Raw genomic sequence first — 24,991 nt, 5'->3', positions numbered from 1 at the left:
TTCATCGAAATTTATTTTAAACCACACTAGCTCTATTTTATTCCTATCGAAGTTTACAATAATGCATGACAAACAAACACTCCTAAATAAGTTTTGCATTTGTTGATGCTTTAAACAAATAATTTACTGTAAATACACTACGTTCGTATGTCGTCGTTAAATCTATCGAGAATGCGTTTAAATATGTGTCGTGTTCTGAGAAAACTGGGCATAATGCATGTGCGTAAATAGTCGTCCCAGATTAGCCTGTGCAGTCCGCACAGGCTAATCAGGGACAACACTTTCCGCCATAGTTGTTTTTTGCTAAGAAGAGACTTCATTTTAACGTAAAATGTCATAAAATGCCAAAATTCGCGCAACTGCACACTAATTATAAATAGGGTTATTAGAGTTAGTACCGGTAACGTGCAATGGCCCCGGACTGTTCTGTTGCTCTTATCCGCAGTTGGTTTTCGAACCATATTTGTTTATTCCTGATTTGTGCAAAATAAGGTTTTTAGCTTCACTGGCCAGAGGCCAGCGGGGCTTATGTCATGGTCCTGTGTCCGTCGTGCGTGCGTGCGTTCGTGCGTTAACTTTTTCTTTAAACATCTTCTCCTAAACTACTGGTCCAATTCTGATGAATTTTCTCAGGAATGTTCCTGGGGTGAACCTCTTCCAAATTTGTTCAAATTATGCTCCTGGGGTCAAATTTGACCCTGCCCCGGGGGGTCAAAAATTGAAAATTTGCTTATATAAGGCCTTTTTTGTGAAAACTTTAAAAATCTTCTCGTCCATAACCATTGGGCCTAGGGCTACCAAGTTTGGTATGTAGTGACATCTTATAGTCCTCTACCAAGTTTCTACAAATTATGCCCCTGGGGTCAAATTTGACCCTGCCCCGGGGGATCAAAAAATTGAAAATTTGCTTATATGAGGCCTATTTTGTGAAAACTTTAAAAATCTTCTTGTCCATAACCATTGGGCCTAGGGCTACCAAATTTGGTATGTATTGACATCTTATAGTCCTCTACCAAGTTTCTTCAAATTATGCCCATGAGGTCAAATTTGACCCTGCCCCGTGGGGTCAAAAAATTGAAAATTTGCTTATATAAGGCCTATTTTGTGAAATCGTCCATAACCATTGGGCCTAGGGCTACCAAGTTTGGTATGTAGTGACATCTTATAGTCCTCTACCAAGTTTCTACAAATTATGCCCCTGGGGTCAAATTTGACCCTGCCCCGGGGGATCAAAAAATTGAAAATTTGCTTATATGAGGCCTATTTTGTGAAAACTTTAGAAATCTTCTTGTCCATAACCATAGGGCCTAGGGCTACCAAATTTGGTATGTAGTGACATCTTATAGTCCTCTGCCAAGTTTCTTCAAATTATGCCCCTGGGGTCAAATTTGACCGTTCCCCAGGGGTCACAAAATTAAACATATGCTTATATTGGGCCCATTTTGTGCAAACTTAAAAAATCATCTTGTCCCTAACTATTGGGCATATTTCTACCAAATTCGGTAGGTAGTGACATCTAATAGGTCTCTACTTAGGTTGTTCAAATTATGCCCCTGGGGACATATTTGACCCTGCCCCGGGGGTCACAAAAATGAACATATGCTTAAATAAGGCCTATTTCGTGCAAACTTTAAAAATCTTCTTGTTCATAATTATAGAGCCTAGGGCTACTAAATTTGGTTATGTAATGATATCTAATAGTCCTCTACCAAATTTGTTCATGACTCGCAGATGACCCCCTATTGATTTTCAGGTCATTAGGTCAAAGGTCAAGGTCACGGTGACCCGAAATAGTAAAATGGTTTCCGGATGATAACTCAAGAACGCTTATGCCTAGGATCATGAAACTTCATAGGTACATTGATCATGACTCGCAGATAACCCCTATTGATTTTCAGGTCACTAGGTCAAAGGTCAAAGTCACGGTGAGCCGAAATAGTAAAATGGTTTCCGGATGATATTTCAAGAACGCTTATGCCTAGGATCATGAAACTTCATAGGTACATTGATAATGACTCGGAGATGACCCCTATTGATTTTTAGGTCACTAGGTCAAAGGTCAAGGTCACGGTGATCCGAAATAGTAAAATGGTTTCTGGATGATAACTCAAGAACGCTTATGCCTAGGATCATGAAACTTCATAGGTACATTGATCATGACTCGCAGATGACCCTTATTGATTTTCAGGTCACTAGGTCAAAGGTCAAGGTCACGGTGACTCAACTTAGAAAAATGGTTTCCAGATGATAACTCAAGAAGGCTTACGCCTAGGATCATGAAACTTCATAGGTACATTGCTCATGACTCGCAGATGACCCCTATTGATTTTTAGGTCACTAGGTCAAAGGTCAAGGTCACGGTGACTTTACACAGTAAAATGGTTTCCGGATGATACTTCAAGAAAGCTAATACGCATAGGATCATGAAACTTGATAGGTACATTGATCATGACTCGCAGATGACCCCTATTGATTTGTAGGTCACTAGGTCAAAGGTCAAGGTCACAGTGCCAAATAACGTATTCACACAATGGCTGCCACTACAACTGACAGCCCATATGGGGGGGGGCATGCATGTTTTACAAACAGCCCTTGTTATATTTTGAGATGATTCTTTACAAAGAAAGATGCTACTATTGTATTTGTTATAAATGTGTGAAAGGCTCTTAAGAAGGAACCAGAGAATATTAACCCTTTACCAAAAACTAACAGGATTTTACAGGTTTGTAGCTGACGACTTTATAAATAATTGTGACAAAAGGAGAAATTGCTCAAGATGAGCAATTTTTCCTTTTATCACAATTATTTCTACCCTACCTGATAATTTCCTTCAGATTCCATTACAATTTAATTGTCGCCTGCAACCTCTTTCAAATTGGGAAAGTCCAAAATGTGTCGTTTGGTAAAGGGTTAAGGCATTTTGATTCATATGGGTCTTGTGAATCTGTTTCAAATCAAATGCGTAGATTTGATCTTCAGCATCTAAAAATATGTGAAATAGAAAGAACGACAGTATCTTTTGGAGAGATAAATGTACCAACGTTATAAGCAAAGGACCTGTGCAACAATTCCCGGGCTTTTTAGTCTGTTTAGTTAACACGGCAGTAACTTTTTCCATATATAAAAATGCTCACCCTTCCAACTTTAAGCGCCCAGTCGGACGAGGGATATAAAGAGAAAGTCACATGCTTGAGTACATTTCAACCCATGCGCATTGCACGTTTTTTTCGCATAAAAAACAGTGGAGCGATACAGGGCCATCATGGCCCTCTTGTTTATCTGAACTACACAGTCGGCAAATTAGCATCATTTTATAAACATAAGCTTTTGTGGGCTTTTCAATCATTACCTCATGTGACCTTTTGAACTGACAATATACCGTTCTAAGTCGTAATAACATTTCAATTAAATGTTATTCTTTGTAAAATTTGCTAAGCAAGTTAAACATGCTATTATACAGCATTGCAGTTTACCTATATATTTTTCAAAAGGTCAGAATAGCTTAATTGGTAGAGCAACCCAGGCCGGAATCATTGCTAATTTAGATGGTTCATGGGGAGGTTTCGGGTTCGAATCCCGATCTGACCTTCGTAGGTAAATTGTGGTTGCAAGGCTGGCAACTGATAGTGTGACAATCTGTTTTGGGCAGGGTTTTGGGCTAACAGTTCAGTTCATTAGGTCACATGAAACCCTTCAATATGGCCCGTTTGTTGTTTAATTGCTGATTAACATAATAAATAAAAGTTTATTTCCTTATTTTTTGTACCAGTCTTTACGAACTCCACGTTCTTCTGCCAGGAAGTAACTTTAATAAATTAATTCAAATATTATCTGTATATAATTTTTGTGTTAGTTTCTTCACGGAGCGTATATTGTCATCTAGAGTCCGTGGTTTCTTCTATTACACATTTATTGAGCTCGCTTTGATGCTTTGCCTAATTTCATATTATGCTTTTCTCACAATATATTTTTACATACGTAGAAATGGTTGAAGAATACCATTACAACGGTACCAAAAAATGTATGGTCGGTTGGAAAAATATTGCTTTTATAAACCCTTTTATCTTTTCCGTGTTTTCCTTAAGACATTGTTTTGTGTAAAAAAAAACGGTAACGATCGGTCTACTTTGGCCGCGATTCAAAGCCAGAATATGATACCGACAAACATTATTTTTGCATCGTTAGAAACGTTAAAGGATCCTCTTTACAAAGGTACCATTATAATAAATATAGAATTTATTATGTTTTTATAACCACTTTTACCTTTTCCGGGTTACCTTTAGGCATTTGTGTGTGTAAAGAAAAAACGTTAAAATAGGCCGACTTTGACCGCGATTTACAGGCTGACTCTGACCCTGCCATAAAATATTTTTACATTGTTAGAAACTTTGAAGGTTCTTCTTTACAACAATACCATTATAATTAATATCGGACGAATAATAATTCATTTATAACCATTTTTACCTTTTCCGGGTTTTACCTAAAAGATTTCCGGTTTTTCCGGACATTTCCGGGTTTTATACATACCCACCGATTATCTCGTTTTGATCGGATACTGTCCAGCGCGGTTGCACTTTACTGAAAAAATATTCATTTGTTTTACAAAGTCATGATACCTATAGAAAACTCTCATGAATGAGCGGGCTCTCCACTTTATCCCATTGAAAATGATGACATATTAAAAAAGTTATCCTTAAAAATCTTACCTTTGTCGTGCTTTTGTTGACATTTAACTCCCCACGCAGATCTTAAAAAGTCACGTGGTATAGGCACCGTGGTCCAGACAGTTACAAAGTAAACATGGTGTCATAAACCCAGGGACCTATACTTGGGGTGCCTGCATAAACCACATGTGGCAGATGATTTTATGGTCATTAAACACAATTTATGATACCTCCATGTCATCTTTTGGCATATTGAGCAGTCATTTAATTTTAAAGCCAAAATACGTAACAGTTGCTTCAATAACATATGTTGACATATTTAACAAATGAATATGGCCGAAATGGATTAGCAGGATTAAGTGTATATATATTAGCCAGTTTGATCATAATATACAGTGTTTAATAACTGTTAATTAAAAAATTTGTGCAATTCTACTGCTACACAATTAATGTATTTAACGATTACCGGCAAATATAAAATCGGCAATTACGTGTAAACATTGTACGTAACAGCAGTGCACGAAACACTATCATGAAAACAAGCAAACAAAAATACTTGCGTAAAATAAATTAAATACTGTATATAGTGTTATTTATCACAAAATGCTTGATTTTTTACATGTATCACTCCTTATCACTTAGTAAAAAAATTCAACATACATGAAAAGACAGTTCAATTTTCACAATATGCAGGTTTTTTTCCATTTGTATGCTTAAAAGTATTAATATTGTCATTCAATGGAATCGAGACGAAAATTCATTCAATGGAAAAGAAAATGATAAAATTTAACAAGTGTTACGTATTCCAGTTGTTTAGGGCTTTGTTTTATAATTATTAAATGCACCTCTTACACATTCGATCGCTGATGAACAATAACAATATCCACACCACTCATATTTGTGATCAAATAAATATTTGTTTCATTATTTTTGAAATATCATTTATAAAAGTCTTACTATATGAAAGAATACGGCTTATTTATTTGTTTTGTTTTGTGGGATTTTCAGTATTTAGTCTTCCGATCACGCGTTTACCCAGCTGATGCTTATAACTACTTCGTATTTTTATAAAGACAAAAAAAATATTTATGATTAAACATTTATTGGTAGATTTTACTAAATATGATTTATTTGCGCTATTATTTAAGAGATTTGATGTTTATTTTGGATTATTTTATCGTTATATTGACTAAACAAAAGTTCTTCATACATGTTTTACATTACTGTAACCAGTGTTTTTTGCCAACCAGTCAGTGCGCATGCGCGGAAAATCCTGTATGCAAACAATAACAATTTACTCGTCTATACGGTACTTATGTATCTTGTAACACAACCTTAATTTCTGCCTATGGCTGTTGTGAAATTTGAAAGGAGATCGTTGTCAACAGTTATTCCTTGGTTCTAGGTGAATTTTTGGTGTAATATTACCAACGTTCAAAAAGCTGATTATGTTTATTTACTTAAAACATTCACTTGAACAAAAATGATATTATTGATGACATGGTAGGTGATCGCAATCAAATGATTTTTTCTACTACAAGCTTTTGGCAGAATTATGAAACTATCAGTTGTTGTCCTATGAAATATATATACTTAGTGCCAACATTCATTTCTTTTACTACTGAAGGCCAGATGAGTCTCGCTCAAACTTTTAACATTCGAATGACCTTTATGTGTACTTGTATATTATTGCAAAGTCAGGACTTTTGACTGCGGCGAGTTTGAAAAGAACCATGGCCCTTTGTCTTGTTTTTCAACTATAAAAGATGTATACCAAAATAAAGTGTTTTTAACCTTCCCATTCAGGAGCGTAGCTAGCATTGTTTGAGCTGTAGGCCCGGATATGATGCATAAAAACGGGGTGCCCGGGGGTCTTCCCCCGGAAAATCTTTAAATCCAATAACGCATGTGGTAAGATTTAAAACATATCTAGACAAATAATAAGATAAGAAAATATAAGAATTTGGTATGTTTTTCTTTGATATTTTACTGTTTTGTCTCAATGTCAGAGAACTAAATTTTGTTTTTGTTCGGCATCAAGGGACCGAACCGACCCGGATTCGGTCAATGGATCGGGATACGGGGGCAAGTGCTCCATTTTAAATTTCCGCGGTCATAAACATCATTCGGAATGTTTCTTAAAAATCCAACGAAAATCGATAACAACTTACTGTAGTGTTGAAAGGGAGACGAGCAGATCTATGTAAAGTTGTAACAGCAAGTCACATGAAAAGAAGCGAGCTAGAATATATGCACATAGAAAGAAGTAGAGTTGATAATTGGAAGGTATGTCATTTGAACACGTCCAGAATCCATTGTCTGGGGATTATGTCAATATGAAATGCAGATATATAACACCTAACCCCCTTATGGTCAACATTTGAATGCGTTTTTCGAAGATGAAGCATTTTAATTTTTTTAATGTTTAAAAAATTGTAGGCCCAGGCCAGCTGTGCCTAATAGCAGCTACGCCAAAGCCATTTGAATTACGTAAGTGTTGGCGGATTATTCGCAAACTTTCATAGCTGAATGACCTTAATGTGTAAAGGATTGTTGTTACCAGTTTTTGCTGCTCCTTTGCCATTCTGGTGAACTATATGAAGTATGATGGATTTGTCTGTTACCAAACATCTGTTTGGGGGACATAGGTATGTGACACATTTAGAGTTACAAATAAGTTTAGAGTAGTTCTTAGTTAAGTGAGTAAATTTTTGGTAACGAAATGGAACACAATTCAATGACAAACTATTTCGCAAGTGACCTTTACTGTATAGTATCCGCCTCATTTGTAAATATGTTTTATTTGAAACCAAATGTATTCATGTCCGTTTGGCTAGATTGCTTTCAATTTTCCCATGTGTACCGGTACACACACTTTATCGCCTTGATACATTCATTTAGGTTGATTGTAAAGATCAGTTGCCATAAACCTGAACGTGGTTAAAATATGCAACATTTGACACTTAAGTTCGCTTTGTTTGCTATCTAGCATACTGTGTTTTGTTTATAAAACAATGTGTTTATTTCTATAAAACTTCAACAACATGTTGCTGATAACCGCATTCACGAACAGAACAAGAGTGTGACTGAACTAATTGAAAGAAGTGTTTAATGATATCAATATAAAACATGTTTAATACATCATAAACAATGTCACAACAACAAGCCAAAACAATTTGGATCGGTAAAAGGTTCAACATTGCTATGATTTAATTTAATGTATATCATAGTTTCCATTCGTTTACAATTTTTGATGATAAATCCTTTTTAAAATTAATAATTTCTGTTCACACTCATCTCATCTCATCTTCGCCTGTGGTTCCATCTGGGACATAGGCCGCCAACCAGCTTCCTCCAGGCGTCTCGGTTCTGGGCGAGTCTCTCTAGGGGCCCCCATGTTTGGCCCATCTACTTAGCATCTGCATCCAAGTCACCGCGACAGGTGTTTCTAGGCCGCCCTCTCTTCCTTTTCCCTTGGGGGTTCCATGTAAGGGATTGCCTTGTCGTATTGAATGCGGGCTTGCGAAGGGTGTGGCCTATCCAACTCCAACGTCCCTGAAGGATGTCTTCTTCAACTGGCTGCTGGTTTGTTTTTCTCCATAATTCTTCGTTGGAGATATTGTCTGGTCAGCGGATCTTGAGGATCTTCCTGAGGCAGGTGTTGATGAAGACCTGTATTTTCTTTATGGTGGTGACAGTGGTTCTCCAGGTCTCTGCTCCATTGAGGAGAAGCGGCTTCACGATGGTATTGAAGAGCCTAATCTTGGTGGTAATGCTAATTACGCTGGATCCCCAGATGTTCTTCAGCTGATGGAAGGCTGCTCGTGCTTTACCGATGCGGGTTCTGACATCTGCATCCGTTCCTCCCTGGTTGTCCAGAATGCTGCCGAATGTCCACCTCCTCCAGCGCCTCGCCTTGGACTGTGATGGGTGTGTTGTTTGATGCGTTGGTCCTGAACACCTTGCTCTTCCTTTTGTTGATGGTGAGGCCTAGTCTAGCTGAGTTGTCCGCTACCATGTTTGTCTTTTCCTGCATCTGTTGTTGGGTGTGGGAGAGAAGAGCCAAATCATTGGCAAAGTCGATGTCTTCCAACTGTTCCCAGAGTGTCCACTGAATTCCATTCCGCTTCTGCTCCGTTGATGTCTTCATTACCCAGTCTATGGCCAGCAGGAACAGGAAAGGTGAGAGTAAACAGCCTTGCCCCACACCAGTACTCACTTCAAAGGCATCCGTGAGCTGTCTGCCGTGAACAATTCTGCTGGTCATTCCCTCATAAGACTTCCTGATGATGTTGGTGATCTTTTCTGGCACTCCGTAGTGTCTCAGAAGTATCCAGAGGGTCTCCTGGTCAACGCTGTCGAACGCCTTTTCATAGTCAATAAAGTTGACATACAACGGCAAATTCCACTTCAGGGTTTGTTCCAGAATGATGCGCAGGGTTGGGATCTGATCCGTGCACGATCTCTCCTTTCGGAAGCCTGCTTGTTGATCACGGAGATGCGGGTCAACTGCGTCTTTCATTCCGTTCAGTAGGATGCGATTAAACACCTTTCCTGGGATGGACAACAGCGTGATTCCTCGGTAGTTGGAGCAGGAACTGAGGTCGCCTTTTTTGGGAAGCTTAATGAGGTAACCCTCTTTCCACTCTGTTGGGATTTCTTGTTCTTCCCATATCTTGCTGAAGAGCGGGTGTAGTAGGTCCACACTGGTCTCCACGTCAGCCTAAAGCGCTTCTGCCGGTATGCTGTCAGGTCCTGCAGATTTGCCGTTCTTCAATTGTTTGATGGCGCTGCTGATATCTTCCTTTGTTGGAGTGCAGCATTTGATTGGCAGATCGCTTGTAGCTGGCAGAATCTCCGGTGGGTTCACAGGGGCTGGCCTGTTGAGTAGCTCTTGGAAGTGCTCAATCCACCTCTTCTTCTGTCCTTCATCATCTGGTATAACTCCTCCATTTTTGTCCCTTACTGGCCTCTCTGGCTTGGCAAACTTTCCTGCTAATCTCTTGGTGATGGAGTACAGATCTTTCGTTCTGTTCTGATAGGCTGCCTCTTCCGCCTCTGTTGCAAGCGTCTCTAGGTAGTTCCTTTTGTCTTCTCTGATACTTTGCTTGACGCTCCTATTTGCTTCGGTGTACTCTTCTTGTGCTTTTACTTTTGCGGCTCGTGTTCTGCTGTTGTTTACACTTGCCTTCTTTTTTCGTCTTTCCTCAACTTTCTGAAGCGTCTCTGCTGACATCCACTCCTTGTGGATGTAAGACTTGGGGCCCAGTACTTCTTGGCATGTTGAAGTCACTGCTTCTTTCACGTTCTGCCACTTCTGCTCTATCTTCCCTTCTTCAAGCAACTCCTCTAGGACCTGGGACTTGTTGAAGAGTGACCTTGAACTCTTTTTGCTTCCAGGTGTCTTTCAGAGTGGCAGTGTTGTACCGTTGGCGTTGGTTGGGCCCCCCTGTCCAACTCTTCTTCAGCTTTAGTTTCAATTCAATCGGGCGACAAGGAGATGATGGTCCGAAGCCACGTCTGCTCCTCACTTGACATGTACATCCTGAAGAGAGCGACGAAAACTCCTTGCGATGCACAAGTGGTCAATCTGGTTCTCCGTTGACAGGTCTGGTGACACCCAAGTTGCCTTGTGTATCATTCTGTGGTGGAAAACACTTACTCCGATGACCAGGTTACTTGTGTGCATAGGTCGGCGAATCTCTCCCCGTGTCGTTCATCTCGCCTAACCATTGCTTTCCCATGATCTCCCCATATCCTCGGTTGTCACTGCCGATCTTGGCGTTGAAGTCACCCATTAGAATAATGATGTTTCTCTTTGGTCTGTCTTGTATGATGGTTGACAGTCTATTGTAGAAGTTGTCCTTCTCATCCTCTGTACTGTCGTGTGTTGGGGCGTAGCACTGGATTATGTTCATGTTGATCCTCTTCTTCTTTGTAAGGAAAGAGGCCGTCATGATCCGAGGTCCGTGTGCCTCCCACCCGATGAGCGCTCTCTGTGCCGACTTGGAAAGCATTAAGGCTACTCCCTTGGTGTGTGCTGCATCCTCCTGCTCATGCCTCGAGAACAACAGTAACTCACCGGAAGTCAGTCGCTTCTGCCCAGAGCCAGTCCATCTTGATTCACTGATCCCTAGGATGGTGAGGTTGAACTTCCTCATCTCTGCGGCCACTTGTGCTGTCTTCCCGGTCTCATACATGGTTCGGACATTCCATGCACCTATGGTGGTAGTGGTCATGGTGCAGATGATTGTCTTCGGACTGATGGCTTCCAGTTGACACTGGCTTTCACCGTCCGGCGTCATACGTCCTCCAGCTGGAGGTCCACCTTCTCCCAGGTCCGTGATGTCTGTTGTTATTCTGTTTGGCGTTTCTGTAGCAATAAGGTTTCAACAGGGTAGGGTAGCTAGCCCTACGCCCAACCCTTCTCCTTTTTCAGCGCGGGCTTGGGACCGTCCTTGGCGGAGTAACTGCATTCCTTATAAATTGTTATGTTTTATCACATTCCCGGTTACCACATAAAGAATTGTTAATAAAAAAAAACGTATTATGCTTCATGAATCGCTTAACTGTTGACTCATAACTTTTAATTTTTATAATGATACGCCAAATTATAATTGCTGATGAAACTAACCTATAAATATAAGCTAGGACTGAAACTGTCAGTTTCACTTATGGTTTATTTTGTGAAATTACAGTTACTGATTTTATTTGACTGTTTTTAATGTATATTTCTGAGATTGTGTCACTGTCAGTGTGCATCATCAATGGGGTTCACATAGGTTTACACACGGGCTGGACAGAATGTAAACACACCGTTAAGAACTTTATTTTTTTGCAATTATCTAAAGTTATTGAATTACATTAGCAAAAATCTTAAGTGCATAAAAACAGTTTTTTGCAGTTTGTGCCGATATCTTAAGATATAAGAATAAATCATTGAAAACGTCTGAAATCGGTGCCAAAATGTAACGTTGCGTGCAGCATAATCGAGTACATGAATGCGTTCACATCGAATTTTTGGCAAAGACAAAAGGCATTTTTTTAATTCTCATGCATTTCACGTTACTTAAGCAGCATAAAAACTGTCTTGCATGCACTAGTTGAAATTCGTAAGAAAACTGTAGAAAAAAGTACTTCGAAGAAAAGCACCACATACCGGTGTGTTAACATCCAATAACATTTAATTGTGAACCCCACGAAGTCACGTGATCCTGCACCATGACTGTGTGTTAGTGTAATTTATTTACCTAATTAATTCGAACATAACGACTCTTTTAGATACGAGATAGTTACTACATGAACGAGCCATAGAGGATTATATATGAAGCATAGAGCATCACCTAACGGAAAATTATCGCTGTTTGATCTAGAATGAAGACCGTTATTGTATTTACTGTATATATTTACATTTATATCAATACATAAACATTATTGTTCGTATGTGAATTTAGGAATACAATCAATATTAATCTGAGCACCGATGTGCTAGAGTTGGCTATTTAAATAAAATCACATCACCACGTCGGGTCTTTAATAGTAAGCAATTTAAAAAGCGCCATGAGTATCCATATCTGGTACCCTATGGTTACACAAGTTGACACGTCAAGGCACGATCGATTTCTACGTCCGATCGTGAGCAGGTAACGTTACTTGGTGTAATGGTATTAGACTTAAGTCTGAACTCAGGGTGGGAGGTTCTATTTCCAGCTGAACCCTTATATACTTACTCGTCTTTCGCCTAAGGCGATAGGTCAAGATGAAGAGATTCAGAAGTAGGTGGTTCATATCGGGCACAAAATAGACACATGATCTCTTGTATTTCGGACTATCATCCAGTTTACCTTTTTTCACAAATCATCTGGGTGGGATGGGGGGCTCTATACATACGGGCCAATCCCGTAGCATTACCAACATGTCTGGTCGTGTATAGCCATGGTAGTTGTTTATTTAAATTACCAACTTTTGAAGCAATAGACGTCAATGAGTCGAGCACTATTGTCCTTTTGTAAATAGCATGCCACTTTGTCTATATGCGACCCGACGTTGACATGTTGTTTGGAAGCCAATTGTTGTGAGTTTTGGTAATATTTAAATTGATAACTACTGTCGTCAGATACGATCAGGTCTTAGAGAATTATGGTGTTGTTTATATAGCCCGTCAGTGTTGTTGTAGGCAACCCGACGTCAATTATTATGGTTGTTACACGGATAACTATGGTGCTATTGAAATAACCTGGTATAGGCCATATGCGAACTGACGTGGAAATACGTCAATATATTCTTATACTACGATTGTTCGATTTAGTTGTCAGAGACTAGGCCTAATCGATTCCACTCGTCTATTGCTATCTCGTCCGTGGTAGAGTCTTTACACAAGTAACCAAAAAGCTGCGACGTCACATCTTTATGTACAGAATTGTCTTGCCTCGACAATTGTAAATAATAACATGTTGACCCGAATAATGCTTGGTAACACAATGCCACACGTGTGTATGTTACATTCAAATATCTTTAAGATACTTTTATTTATAGTTACCAGTTATATACAAACACATTTCTTGTAAAAGTAAGAGATTCGCGCATGTTTGTGTTTGTTTTGCCGAATCAATAATGTTGTAAGTCAAAATGAAGATACCAGGGGCGGATCCAGGATTTCTGGTTAGGGGAGGGGGATATTGAAAGATTTGCTGGGAGTCCAGGGGGGGGCGAAGCCCCCCGTAAGCTCCATGATTTTAGTGATTTTGAAGGCTTTGACAACCACTTCTAGAGCATGTCACGCCTTATATACTTTCATTAAAATACCTTCTTATCATGCCCAAAAAGTGCATAGTTTATCGTTTAGGGGGTCCAGGGGGCGAAGCCCCCCGGAAGCTTCACGATTTTAATGATTTTGAAGGCTTTGACAACCACTTCTCGAGCATGTCACGCCTTATATACTTTCATCATAGTACCTTCTTATAATGCCCAAAAAGTGCATAGTTTATGGGGTCCAGGGGGGCGAAGCCCCCCGGAAGCTTCACGATTTTAAGTGATTTTGAAGGCTTTTACAACCACTTCTCGAGCATGTCACGCCTTATATACTTTCATCAAAGTACCTTCTTATAATGCCCAAAAAGTGCATAGTTTAGGGGGTCCAGGGGGGGGGGGGCGAAGCCGCCCCGGAAGCTTCACGATTTAAATGATTTTGAAGGCTTTGACAACCACTTCTCGGGCATGTCACGCCTTATAAACTTTCATCAAAGTACCTTCTTATAATGTCAAAAACGTGCATAGTTTATAGTTTTGGGGGTCCAAGGGGGCGAAGCCTCCCCCCCCCCCCCGGAAGCTCGACTTTTTTAGTGATTTTGAAGGCGCTGACAAGTTTAAATAGGTGATTTAGATCTAGTTAAGTGTGAAACATCCAATGAATTGACTTTACTCTGGCGATTTTAGAGGGCGTACGCCTCCCCCCCCCCCCCCCCTGGAACCGCCTATGGATACTATAATGAAAATTACAATTTTTTGAGGTAACTTACGTCAACAGAAGTCCGACAAATAGCTTACAGTGCTCAATCCAGAATTGCGTATAAAACAGAAACCAATTGCACCTTCTTCACGTAGTAAATAGAGTATGTTAATTAAAAAAAACACACACTAATACATGTTCGAGCATAGACAGGATAATACATGAATATGTATGAATACATAGAGGATATTTGTTGGTTTCCATACATTATCGATCGTAATTTATTCATATGATCAGAGACATTCATATTTTCACTACTAGCACAGAAACTACAGTCCGATATAGTAGACAACAAACTGCTGCATGTGTTAATAATGCAAAAGAAAACAGATACAGTGCACAGTTCGTTTTAAACAGAATATGAATATTGTTTTGAGTTCTCTCCCTTTGTACTTCCATTGTACTAAAGATTTGGCATGGCAAATAAGTATGTGAATATTCCATTTAAAACGACTTCATAAGAAACAATGCAGATCAACACTCGTGGCTACCGATGCCACAAAACCCCTTCCCATTAAGTCATGTTCACATCACAGTACAGCTTTTGGCCACTTCTGTTCTAAGCGTTCGCTGCGCTTCCGCTATTTCGCTCCAGCGTTTATGTCGGAACGACGACCGGCGACGACGAAACGTCGCGCTTTTCCGGTCAATTTTACATCCGGCAGACGACATGGCGGCAACTTGTATGACGTCACGCACACTCTTTATTGAAGTCTTTGCGGACACCTCTGTGAACATGACCGCTTCGATGGCTTTGGCAGCTTTCATTCCCTGTGAGAATAGTTAGGTTCATGTTGTCACGTAATTCGATGGGATGACAATGCATACACAAGTCCGATGAAGTGTTCATTCCAATAAATAAGATACATTCAGTAACTTTTGAGATCGTAAAATATTGAAGTCCAATAATTAAAATTACGGCGGGCGGCCAGACCCTTCCGGACCTGCCCCGCGATTCACAAGCTAATTTCAAAATGCGCTGAGCTGAAATACATAACAACATGGCCCTTTTATATAACTATTCTTTTATCAATGTAAGGACCCCTCATTTCGTTGTTTATATCAACTGTGCAAGGCTAATTTATGCAACCTTAACGGCTTTGTTGAGTGAAGTCTAAACTTATTTAATTTTCCCCCTGATAGACATCTGTTCACTTTAGCATATGTTTACTTTCGTCATTCGATACTGTCTAATTTATATATATGTGTGAGTGTGTGTGTGTGTGTGTGTGTGTGTGTGTGTGTGTGTGTGTGTGCGTGCGTGCGTGCGTGCGTGCGTGCGTGCGTGCGTGCGTGCGTGCGTGCGTGCGTGCGTGCGTGCGTGCGTGCGTGTGTGTGTGTGTGTGTTTGTAAAATAATAAATTATTGATAGTACAATCATTGTATCGCGAGGGGGGATATCTTGAGCATCAAATACAAACCACAGGCGATTGCGAATTCTTTCCGCTTAGGTTTTAAGTGAATACAGTTTGAATTCTGGCCAGGATTAGTGTGTTCTCTTATATTGTAAAACCTTGTCAAGCCCACCTGTTCATACGTGTTGACGGCAGGATCCCTCCTCTGGCCCCTTTCCCCGGCTCTGGAGTCCCGGAGGTCCTTCTGGCATCCCACCAGGATCACAGGCTGCTTGGGGCAGTTCTCACGGATCTCTGGGTACCACTGCAATATGTATAGATACGAGGCCGTGTACCACTGCAATATGGATGGATACGAGGCTGGTTACCACTGTTTCATAGAAAGATATGCGACTGGGCACAACCGTTACATGGATAGATACGAGGCTGGGTACCATTCCTACATTGATAGATGCAAGCTGGATACCACTGTAACATGGAAATATACGAGGCTGTGAACCACTGTTACATGGATAGATACGAGGCTGGATACCACTGTTACATGGATAGATACGAGGCTGGAAACCACTGTAACATGGTTAGATACGAGGCTGGGTACCACGATTACATAGAAAGATACAAGGCTGGGTACCACTGTTACATGGATAGATACTAGGCTGGGTACCACTGTTACATGGGTAGATACGAGGCTGGATAACACTGGTACATGGATAGAAACGAGGCAGAGTACTCCTGTAATATGGATAGATACGATGATACCACTGTTACATGGGTAGATAAGAGGCTTATTACCACTGTCACATGAAAATATACGAGGCTGGATACCACTGTTAAATGAATAGATACGAGGCTGTGCACCAATGTTACATGCATAGATACGAAGCTGGATATCACTGTTACATGGATAGATACGAAGCTGGGTACCCCTGTTACATGGATAGATAAGAGGTTGGGTACCATTGTGACTTGGATAGAAACGAGGCTGGTTACCACTGTTATGAGGATAGCCACGCGCATACCACTGTAACATGAATACATACGAGATTGGGTACCACTGTCACATTGATATATACGATGATGGGTACCACGGTTACATGGATAGATACGAGGCTGGATACTACTGTTACATGGCTATATACGAGGCTGTGTACCACTATTACATGGATAGATACGAGGCTGGGTACCACTCTTACATGGATATACAATGTATACGCGGAAACCACTGTTGCATGGATAGATACACGGGTACCACTGTTACATGGATAGATAGGCAGATACCACTGTTACGTGGATAGATATGAAGCTGGGCACCAATGTAGATTTATAGATACGAGGCCGGGTACCGTTGTTTCATGGATAGGTACACGCATTGGTACCACTGTTACTTGGATAGACACGAGGCTGGGTACTATTGTTACGCGGATATATACGAGGCTTGGTACCAATGTTACGTGGATAGACACGAGGCTGTGTAACACTGTTACATGGATAGATACGAGGCTGGGTACCACTGTTACATGGATAGATACGAGGCTGGGTACCACTGTTACGCGGATAGATACGAGGCTGGGCAACACTGTTACGTGGATAGATTCGAGGCCGAGTACCACTGTTACATGGACAGATACAAAGCTGGAGTGAGTCGGTGCATATCTAAGATGGCACTTTGCGACTACGGTAACTTTATGACAAGACTATATTTTCTGTACACAGAAATTATGTCCGCGAATGGCACATTTAATTTCATCGTCTGAATAGGAATGAATAGGAGCAAAACGTGGGCATCCGCCTATATTGTATTATTTATTTTACATACGCGTATATTGTTTTATCTATTTTAATGGGGTACTTAAACTGCAGGTCGGAGTCACCACTTAATGCATGTCAAGCAGATTTTTTTTGCAAAGTGCCCCTGATACATTTAGCTATGAGCATTGCAGTATAATGAGTGAAATGTTTGAGTCATCTTATATCGCAAATGTCACCATGATTGTCATTTGTGTTATGCGTCATGCGATAATAATTGTATATGTAACTATAAATAGTAACATGTTTGCGTAAAAAAAAATCGGCGTTTAATATCGACTTTATAATAACGAAATTATGTATGCGCATTTATTCAAAAAACATCGAGTGTTTGTCCCACAATGTATTATATACAACGGATGTAATTGAGTCACTAATATGATATATACTGTGTTAGTGACTCAAAAGTAAGAAACATTTGCTGAAACATACATATTACTAATTCCATCGATACAGTCATTCTTAATATGTTTGATATCGTGCCAATATGAGCCTCGTTCTGGAAAAACGGAGCTAAATGCATGTTTAGTCCGCACAGGCTTATCAAGGACGACACTTAACGCTTCTCTTCGTAATGAAAGTCAAGCCTCGGTGGAAAGTGTCTTTTCTGATTATGCTGTGCGGACTGCACAGGCTTATCTGGAACGACACTTTACGCATATCCATTAAGCCCAGTTTTCACAGAACGCGGCTCATATTTTCGACCGACGTTACCTTTGTCGTGACGTTGCCAAGGGAGACGGTGTCGCCGACGGAGTAACACAGCAGAATGATGTCAGCGTCTGAGTAGGAGATTGGTCGCACCCGCCGGAACTCGTCCTGTCCTGGAGGTAATGTGTTATGTATGATGTCTCATCAAATAGAATATCATGGTGTTAACGTCAATTGAGTAACGTGTTATATATTTACAAGATAAGTATTGATGCAAATCAGCAAAGGGCGTCGGGAATTTCAGTGTAAAAGGCACTCAATGTAGTTACATGGAACGGGGTTTTTTCTACTGCAAATATTAATATATTGGCCGATTATTTTAAACAAATAAAAAAGGATACTGGTATAACCATTATCCATAATTTTGTGTTATAACCCCCAAATAACCATTATTTACGATGTTGTGTTATAACCCCCAAATATCCATTATCTATGATTTTGTGTTGTAACCCCCAAATATTTCATAGTTCATTTTATTTACATTGGTTTCCTTTTTTTACTGGCATCCGTGTGCAGTTTTCATTAATGGAACAGAACTGTGTAGGTTTTAAAAAATCTGCTTCATCTTGTAAGCGTTATTTCATATTTTTCTCAACTTCAAGGGGAGATGATTCTGAACTTATTCTTACGTTGCTCATTTACGATAGGGGTTGTGTACTCATTGATATGAAAACACTGTAAAAGTTTGAAAAAAAATTGAATGAAAACTGTAAATTGCATAAAGAAGCTGCATTTCACAATACTTTGAAATTCAGTAAAAGATCATAATAGATTTATTGCTCCGATATTCATCATTTTCAATAGGGTTCGAGGAATACTGATATAAAAACACTTAACACGTTTGGAAAGAATCTTTTAAACAAGTGGAAATTGTTTATTTTGTCAAATTTAATAGAAAAAAATCTGGACTTATTGTCACGATGTTTCTCATTTTAAATGAGGTAAAACTGCTAATTGATATGAAGACACTGTAAGTTTGGAAAGAATCTGATGAAAAATGTAGACATAATCACCTAACCAATCAGTTTTTCACTTTTATTTTTAATTTCTAAGAGACATAATTTTGGACTTATGGTGCGATATTGCTCATATAGAGTTTGAGTTGGGTTTTCATTGATAAAAAGAACTGTGCAAGTTTGGGAACAATCGGATGAAAATTTTGGACTTCGAACAACGATTTCAAAATTTCTCAAATTCTAAGGAAGATAACTATGGACGTAATTGTCGGATAATGCTAAAGGGCTCATACCACCTGGATAGTAATACGTGTCGCGCTTTGCGCTCTCTGTGTGGTTCTTAATAAAAAAACTCCGAGGAGTGCTTGACTCTAGGGAAACGGGTTGCTGGGACACAGTTCCTCCTTGATGAGCGGCTGCTTCCTTTATCGCAACTCATTGCTACAATCAATAATACGTGTCGCGCTTCACGCTCTATATGTGGTAGGGATAGTACTTAGGGCCTATGATAGACAACCATAAAAATACATGGATAATAAATGTGTTGTTTGCATTTATTTGTTAATATAAAAACACATTTTTTATAAGATATTTAAGTGATGTAAGAAATTTTATTTAACGTTGTCACCACGCGGCATCCATTAATTTTAAATAATGATTTTATATTTATTAACCTGACTAAAAAAATGTCAGCCGCAAAACTTTTCCGTTCGTGCCGGAAGCCGGGATTGAACCGGGGGCCTCTAGATGATTGTTGCGTAAACAACTTCAGTCTAACGCTCTCCCAACTTAGCTATCCGGCTGACATATGTACTGCTATTTGGTGAAGTTGTGTATAGCGATCGTTATTATATGTCTATTAATAAACTAATACATTGTACGTTTTCGTACCACTACGCCTTCCAGTAAACTTGCTTGCGCGATAGGTCGTCAAATATTGTGCTACATTGATTCTCCACTAAATAAGAAGAAATAGAAAAACCACAAAATATATATATTTTGATAATGTTTTGTTTTTATTCAAAACCAGAAAGTTTCGCGTATTTGCCCAGTCCCTGTGATCTTTTCCCTGTGATCAGTTGTGGATCAGTTATTAATTAAAACAATTAGCTTTGCATTATTGGCAATAAATGTTGTAATAAATGTAATAGGCACGAATGCAGTACTTATTTACAATAATTTACACAAAACAAATAACCACTATGCAAAATATATACATTGATCCGTAAAATAACTTCTCCTCCCATAAGCGAAAAAAAATGCATTACATACTAGTCGCCGCTCTCCGGAGCGACGCCAATTATATTTACCATAATTTTAATGCACAGTCATAACTATTTTAGGAACATATGCAACCGATAAGCACTTCGAAATATAGATATAAACAACAGTACATGTAAGTGACTACATCGACTTAATAATTATGAAATAAATACTAGCAGGACCCATCAATAGACATGATTTACATCACAGGTAATGCGAGACAAAATCCACGTTACATAATAAATAAGATACAGGCCTATTTAGACGTTGCAGTTTTGAAATCACAGGTGTAAGTTCAAAGCCGTTCGTAGGTCAACACCACAGGCTAAACGCTAACGTTATCGTGACTTTAACGTCAATTTTTGGTCGTCATGAGTTCAACGTTTTTTTGTTAGTCGTCACGGATAAATTATCTTATGTGTGTCGTTACGGGTTATTTATTATTTGTTTGATGTTACAGGTACATCATATGTTTGTCAACTTAGATTCAAGGTAATGCATTTGTCGTCACATTTTTCTTGTCGACACAGGTTCAACGTCATTTTCTGGTCACAGCTTCAACGTCATGTGTTTATCGTCACAGGTACAGCGTCATTTTTTGTCGTCACTGGCACAAAATATATTATTATGTTTGTCGTCATATGGTGAACTTGATACGATTGTCGTGATGGGTTCAACGCCAATTGTTTGTCGTCACAGGTTCAATGTCATATGTTTGTCGTCACAGGTAAAGCGTTATTTGTTATCGTCACATATACAACACCAAATATTAAGTGCAACGTCTTTTGTTTGTTTGGACTGGTTCAGCTTGATATTTTTGTCGCGACAAGTCCTTTGTCTTTTTGTCACAGTTAAAACGTCACGTGTTTGTCGTCACTGGTTCAATGTTATATGTTTTTATTCTCAAATACATGTACATGTACAACACGATATGTTTTTCGTCAAAGATTCAGAATAGTATGCCTGTCATCACAATAAAGACTTAATGTGTTTGTCGTAATCGTTTCATTTGACACGTTTATCGTATTTTTCAACTTAATGTGTTTTTTGTCAAGGGCACAACGTGATTTGTTTGTCGATACAGTTACGACGCCATACCTTCGTTTTCATGTGTTCAAAGTCATGTTTTATCTAAAAAAGAACTTAATGTGTTTATTATCACAGGCATAACGACATATGCATGTTATGTCATGTGTTCAGCGTGATATATGTTTTCGTCACAAGTTGAACATCATTTGTTTGAGGTCACGGGAACAAAGTCATGTGTTTTTCTGCATATATATATATGTATTTCATAATTTGTTTGACTTCTTGTGTACAACGTCCTTTTTTTCGTCTGAATACAACGTAATATGGTTGTCGCCATGGGTTCAACGTCATTTGTTTGTCGTCTTGGGTGCAATGTGATTAACAGGGTGAACGTTATTTGTCTTTCACAGGTACAATATATCATTTTGTCGACAGATTCAAACCTTCAGCCGGTGGAAAAGCATGCGGGTGGTAGGGAAAATTATAAAGTACATAACCCAGCCATGATTTATTGAAGTGTAAAAGTGTAAAGGACCAGACATGATACCGAACTTAGTATTGAAGACCTGTGCCAGCCAGTTAGCATCTGCTTTATCGACAATATTCCAAATATCCATAGACTCTGGTAAACTCCCTCGAGATTGGAAAGACGCTTTCGTTTCACCTGTTTTCAAGAAAGGCGACGTCCACTTAGCCGAAAATTATAGACCCGTCTCCCTAACCTGTGTAACATGCGAGCTTCTAGAACATATCATTTGCAAACATATCCTAAACCATCTGGAAAATAACAACATCTTAACTAAACTTAACCATGGTTTCCGCACCGGATTCTCCTGTGAAACACAACTACTGACCACTGTCCATGACCTCCTCTCCAACTATGACTCGGGCACGCAGATAGATATGGCTATCCTGGATTTCAGCAAGGCCTTCGATACGGTCCCACATAAAAAGCTCCTGCATAAACTGAAGCAGTATGGCGTCACTGGAAGCATAAACCACTGGCTCGAGGACTCCTTACAGACAGGAGCATGAATGTTGTTGTGGAGGGAGAGAAATCAAACCCGGTAACAGTCGACTCCGGCGTTCCACAGGGCACAGTCCTTGGCCCTCTGCTTTTCGTCTGCCACATAAATGACCTACCCGATTCAGTTAAGTCCTCGGTCCGCCTATTTGCAGATGACTGTTTACTCTACCGACCCATCAGAAGTCGCCATGACCATGAAATCTTACAACAAGACCTAAACAAACTTGAAACCTGGGCCAACACATGGGGCATGCGATTCAACGCCAAAAAATGTTACATCCTGACCATAAACCAGAAAACCTCAAAATTTTACCAACTCGAAAACCACATCCTTCAACAAGTCCCAGAAAACCCATACCTCGGAGTGACAATATCAGAAGACCTAACTTGGAGCTCACACATAAATAAGATCACCAAAAAAGCAAACTCTACACTTGGCTTCCTAAGACGCAACCTGAAACACTGCCCCGAATCCTGCCGCAAGACAGCATACTTTGCCTTAATTAGAACTACTCTAGAATATAGCTCCATTGTCTGGGATCCACTCCTCCAAAAAGACATTGATAAAATTAAAAAGATCCAAAACAATCGGCGAGGTTCATAACTGGCGACTACTACACCAAAACACCAGGCTGTGTGACAGACATGCTGAAGAGTATGAAGATCCCACCTCTCCAGGAAAGAAGGAAGGCAAACAGACTGATCTTCTTCTTCAAGGTGGTTGAGGGGCTGGTGCCAGCAATACCTAGCCAAGATTTCCTAACCCCAGTCCGGCAATCCAAGCGTAGAATTACCCCTAAACATTTCAAAGACTTCAAAGCAAACAATATCGTTGAACAATATCCAGTTAAAAGCTCTAAGTGTTTCACACCAATCCAGTGCAAAACTCAACTTTATAGAAACTCATTTTTCCCTAAGACACTAATTGAATGGAACAATCTTGATGAAAGTGTTGTTCGCGCAGACACAGTTGACACGTTCAGGTCAACTGTCCTACAGTGGGACTAACCACCCTCTCCCCCGTTGCGCCTACACCGAAAGGTCCTGCAACGTACCTATCCAGATCCAGATCCAGAAATTACATGGTTGTTGATTATTATATTTTGTGTTTTTATGTAATGTTTTGTATTCGTTTTTTCTTTTTGTTTTATATTTTGTGGGGAAGGGGGGTGTTGTACGCAGGTGAAGAATCGAGCAGGTAAAAAGGTTAAATAAATTAAACAATAACGTTAATTTGCTAGCTGGATAGACACATTTAAACCCTTTCAATAACACATAACGTCTGACATTTACCATAATTATTCTACTTCTGTAAGATCTATCAAAATTATTCGTCGGTAATCTTGATAAAGGTATTCTATTATTTCTGGAGCATGCACCTGTTTTTCGGTCTCAGGAAGAAATAATTGCGCGGAAATGGACTTTATTGCCGCGAATATTTGCATTCGTTTCATATTCTTTTTAACCCATGTATGCCTAGTGGACTCTCCTATCCTTCTAAATTGGATCATTTTATTTCCAAAATTAGGGATGTCTAGTTGTTGTTGTTTTCTATATTTAGAATATTTCTTACAGAAATTCCTTTAAGCAAACAGCGCAGACCCTGATGAGACGTCGCATCATGCGGCGTCTCATCTGAGTCTGCGCTTTTTGCCAAGGCTTTTTTTCTAGACGCTAGGCATACATGGGTTAATATGTTCTACATAAAATTTAGCACAAGTAAATATTTACATAAACATCGTGTTGTGTTTAGATGTACATTATTGTACATTATTGAAACTTGAAGATAAATAACATATGATTTAAAATGAAAAAAAATAATTGTAGGTGTTTATCTATATTATGTGGCTGACGTGATCATTTTATAATTTATTTGCGGTTTAACTGATTTCGCCTTGAAAAGCCTTTCCGAGGGAATTTCTTCGTTTTGATAACAAACAACATTTCTGTAATAAACAACGATATGCACAAAATGTGGTGATTTTTAACCTACCACCGTTCTTTACTTACGTTCATTTTCCTTTGGGTATATTGTTCCTTTTAGTTAATATATTAAAAGCGTCCACTGATTTCCGGTAAGCATTGTTGACGTTTAATTCATTGGTGAAAATATGCCTAGAAATGTATTGTTGTATGTTGTTTTTATATCCATTTGTTTAATAAATGTTTATTGCGTTGATAAAGACCAGAACCTCATTATTATGCTATATAATTAAGTCAAACCACTATTACGTAGATCTCAACTGTATCACTATGGACATGTCCGAGTAACGCCGCATGAGCAGAAAGTATAAAGGCGCGCGTTTCTTCTATGAATAGTCAGCCAGGTCGGGCTACAAAGACCTCGTGAAGAGGCCAGAAGGACCTGTAAATAAACTCTGATACACACACACACACATGAATAGTCAGTTGTACATCGACATCGCGAAAATAGGTAATTAAATTATATTATTAACATACATTAGGGACTTTGGGCACATAGACACTGGCTATCCTCTTTGAACGTTCTGAGAGCCTTGAAGCTGGATTCCTATCACTCAGCAGCCCGGGTCGCTAATAATTGATATATAAGTCACATACCTTCACACATCACTACAAGGCTCCATTCCTAGGATAACGAGTCACACAGACTCAGAGTCATAACGAAGTGTTCCGAGACAAAAGGTCTCCAT

The 24,991-nt window shown here is 39.4% G+C and overlaps 1 protein-coding gene and 1 long non-coding RNA gene across 4 annotated transcripts in view; one reads left to right on the top strand and one right to left on the bottom strand.

Annotated features, from left to right (window-relative positions):
• Positions 1 to 13,173: 13,173 nt before the first annotated feature.
• LOC127855119 (ras-like GTP-binding protein RHO) overlaps positions 13,174 to 24,991 on the bottom strand; it is a 35,107-nt gene continuing 23,289 nt past the window's right edge. For 2 of the 3 annotated variants that reach the window (XM_052390503.1, XM_052390502.1), the window contains exons 3-5: positions 18,048 to 18,157; positions 15,700 to 15,831; positions 13,174 to 14,943 (exon numbers count right to left, since the gene is read on the bottom strand). In XM_052390503.1, coding sequence (XP_052246463.1) covers positions 14,698 to 14,943; positions 15,700 to 15,831; positions 18,048 to 18,157 — 488 coding nt within the window. In that variant the 3' untranslated portion in view covers positions 13,174 to 14,697. The remainder of the gene's footprint in view (positions 14,944 to 15,699; positions 15,832 to 18,047; positions 18,158 to 24,991) is intronic. The other variant, XR_008037355.1, reaches the window with a different exon arrangement.
• Positions 20,673 to 23,438, top strand: LOC127855127 (uncharacterized). Its single transcript, XR_008037361.1, has 2 exons — positions 20,673 to 20,990; positions 21,703 to 23,438. It is a non-coding gene; the product is annotated as an uncharacterized LOC127855127 (long non-coding RNA).

Source organism: Dreissena polymorpha, chromosome 13, assembly GCF_020536995.1.
Source record: "Dreissena polymorpha isolate Duluth1 chromosome 13, UMN_Dpol_1.0, whole genome shotgun sequence".
Lineage (NCBI taxonomy): Eukaryota > Metazoa > Mollusca > Bivalvia > Myida > Dreissenidae > Dreissena > Dreissena polymorpha.
This window is presented reverse-complemented; position numbering and strand designations above follow the sequence as displayed.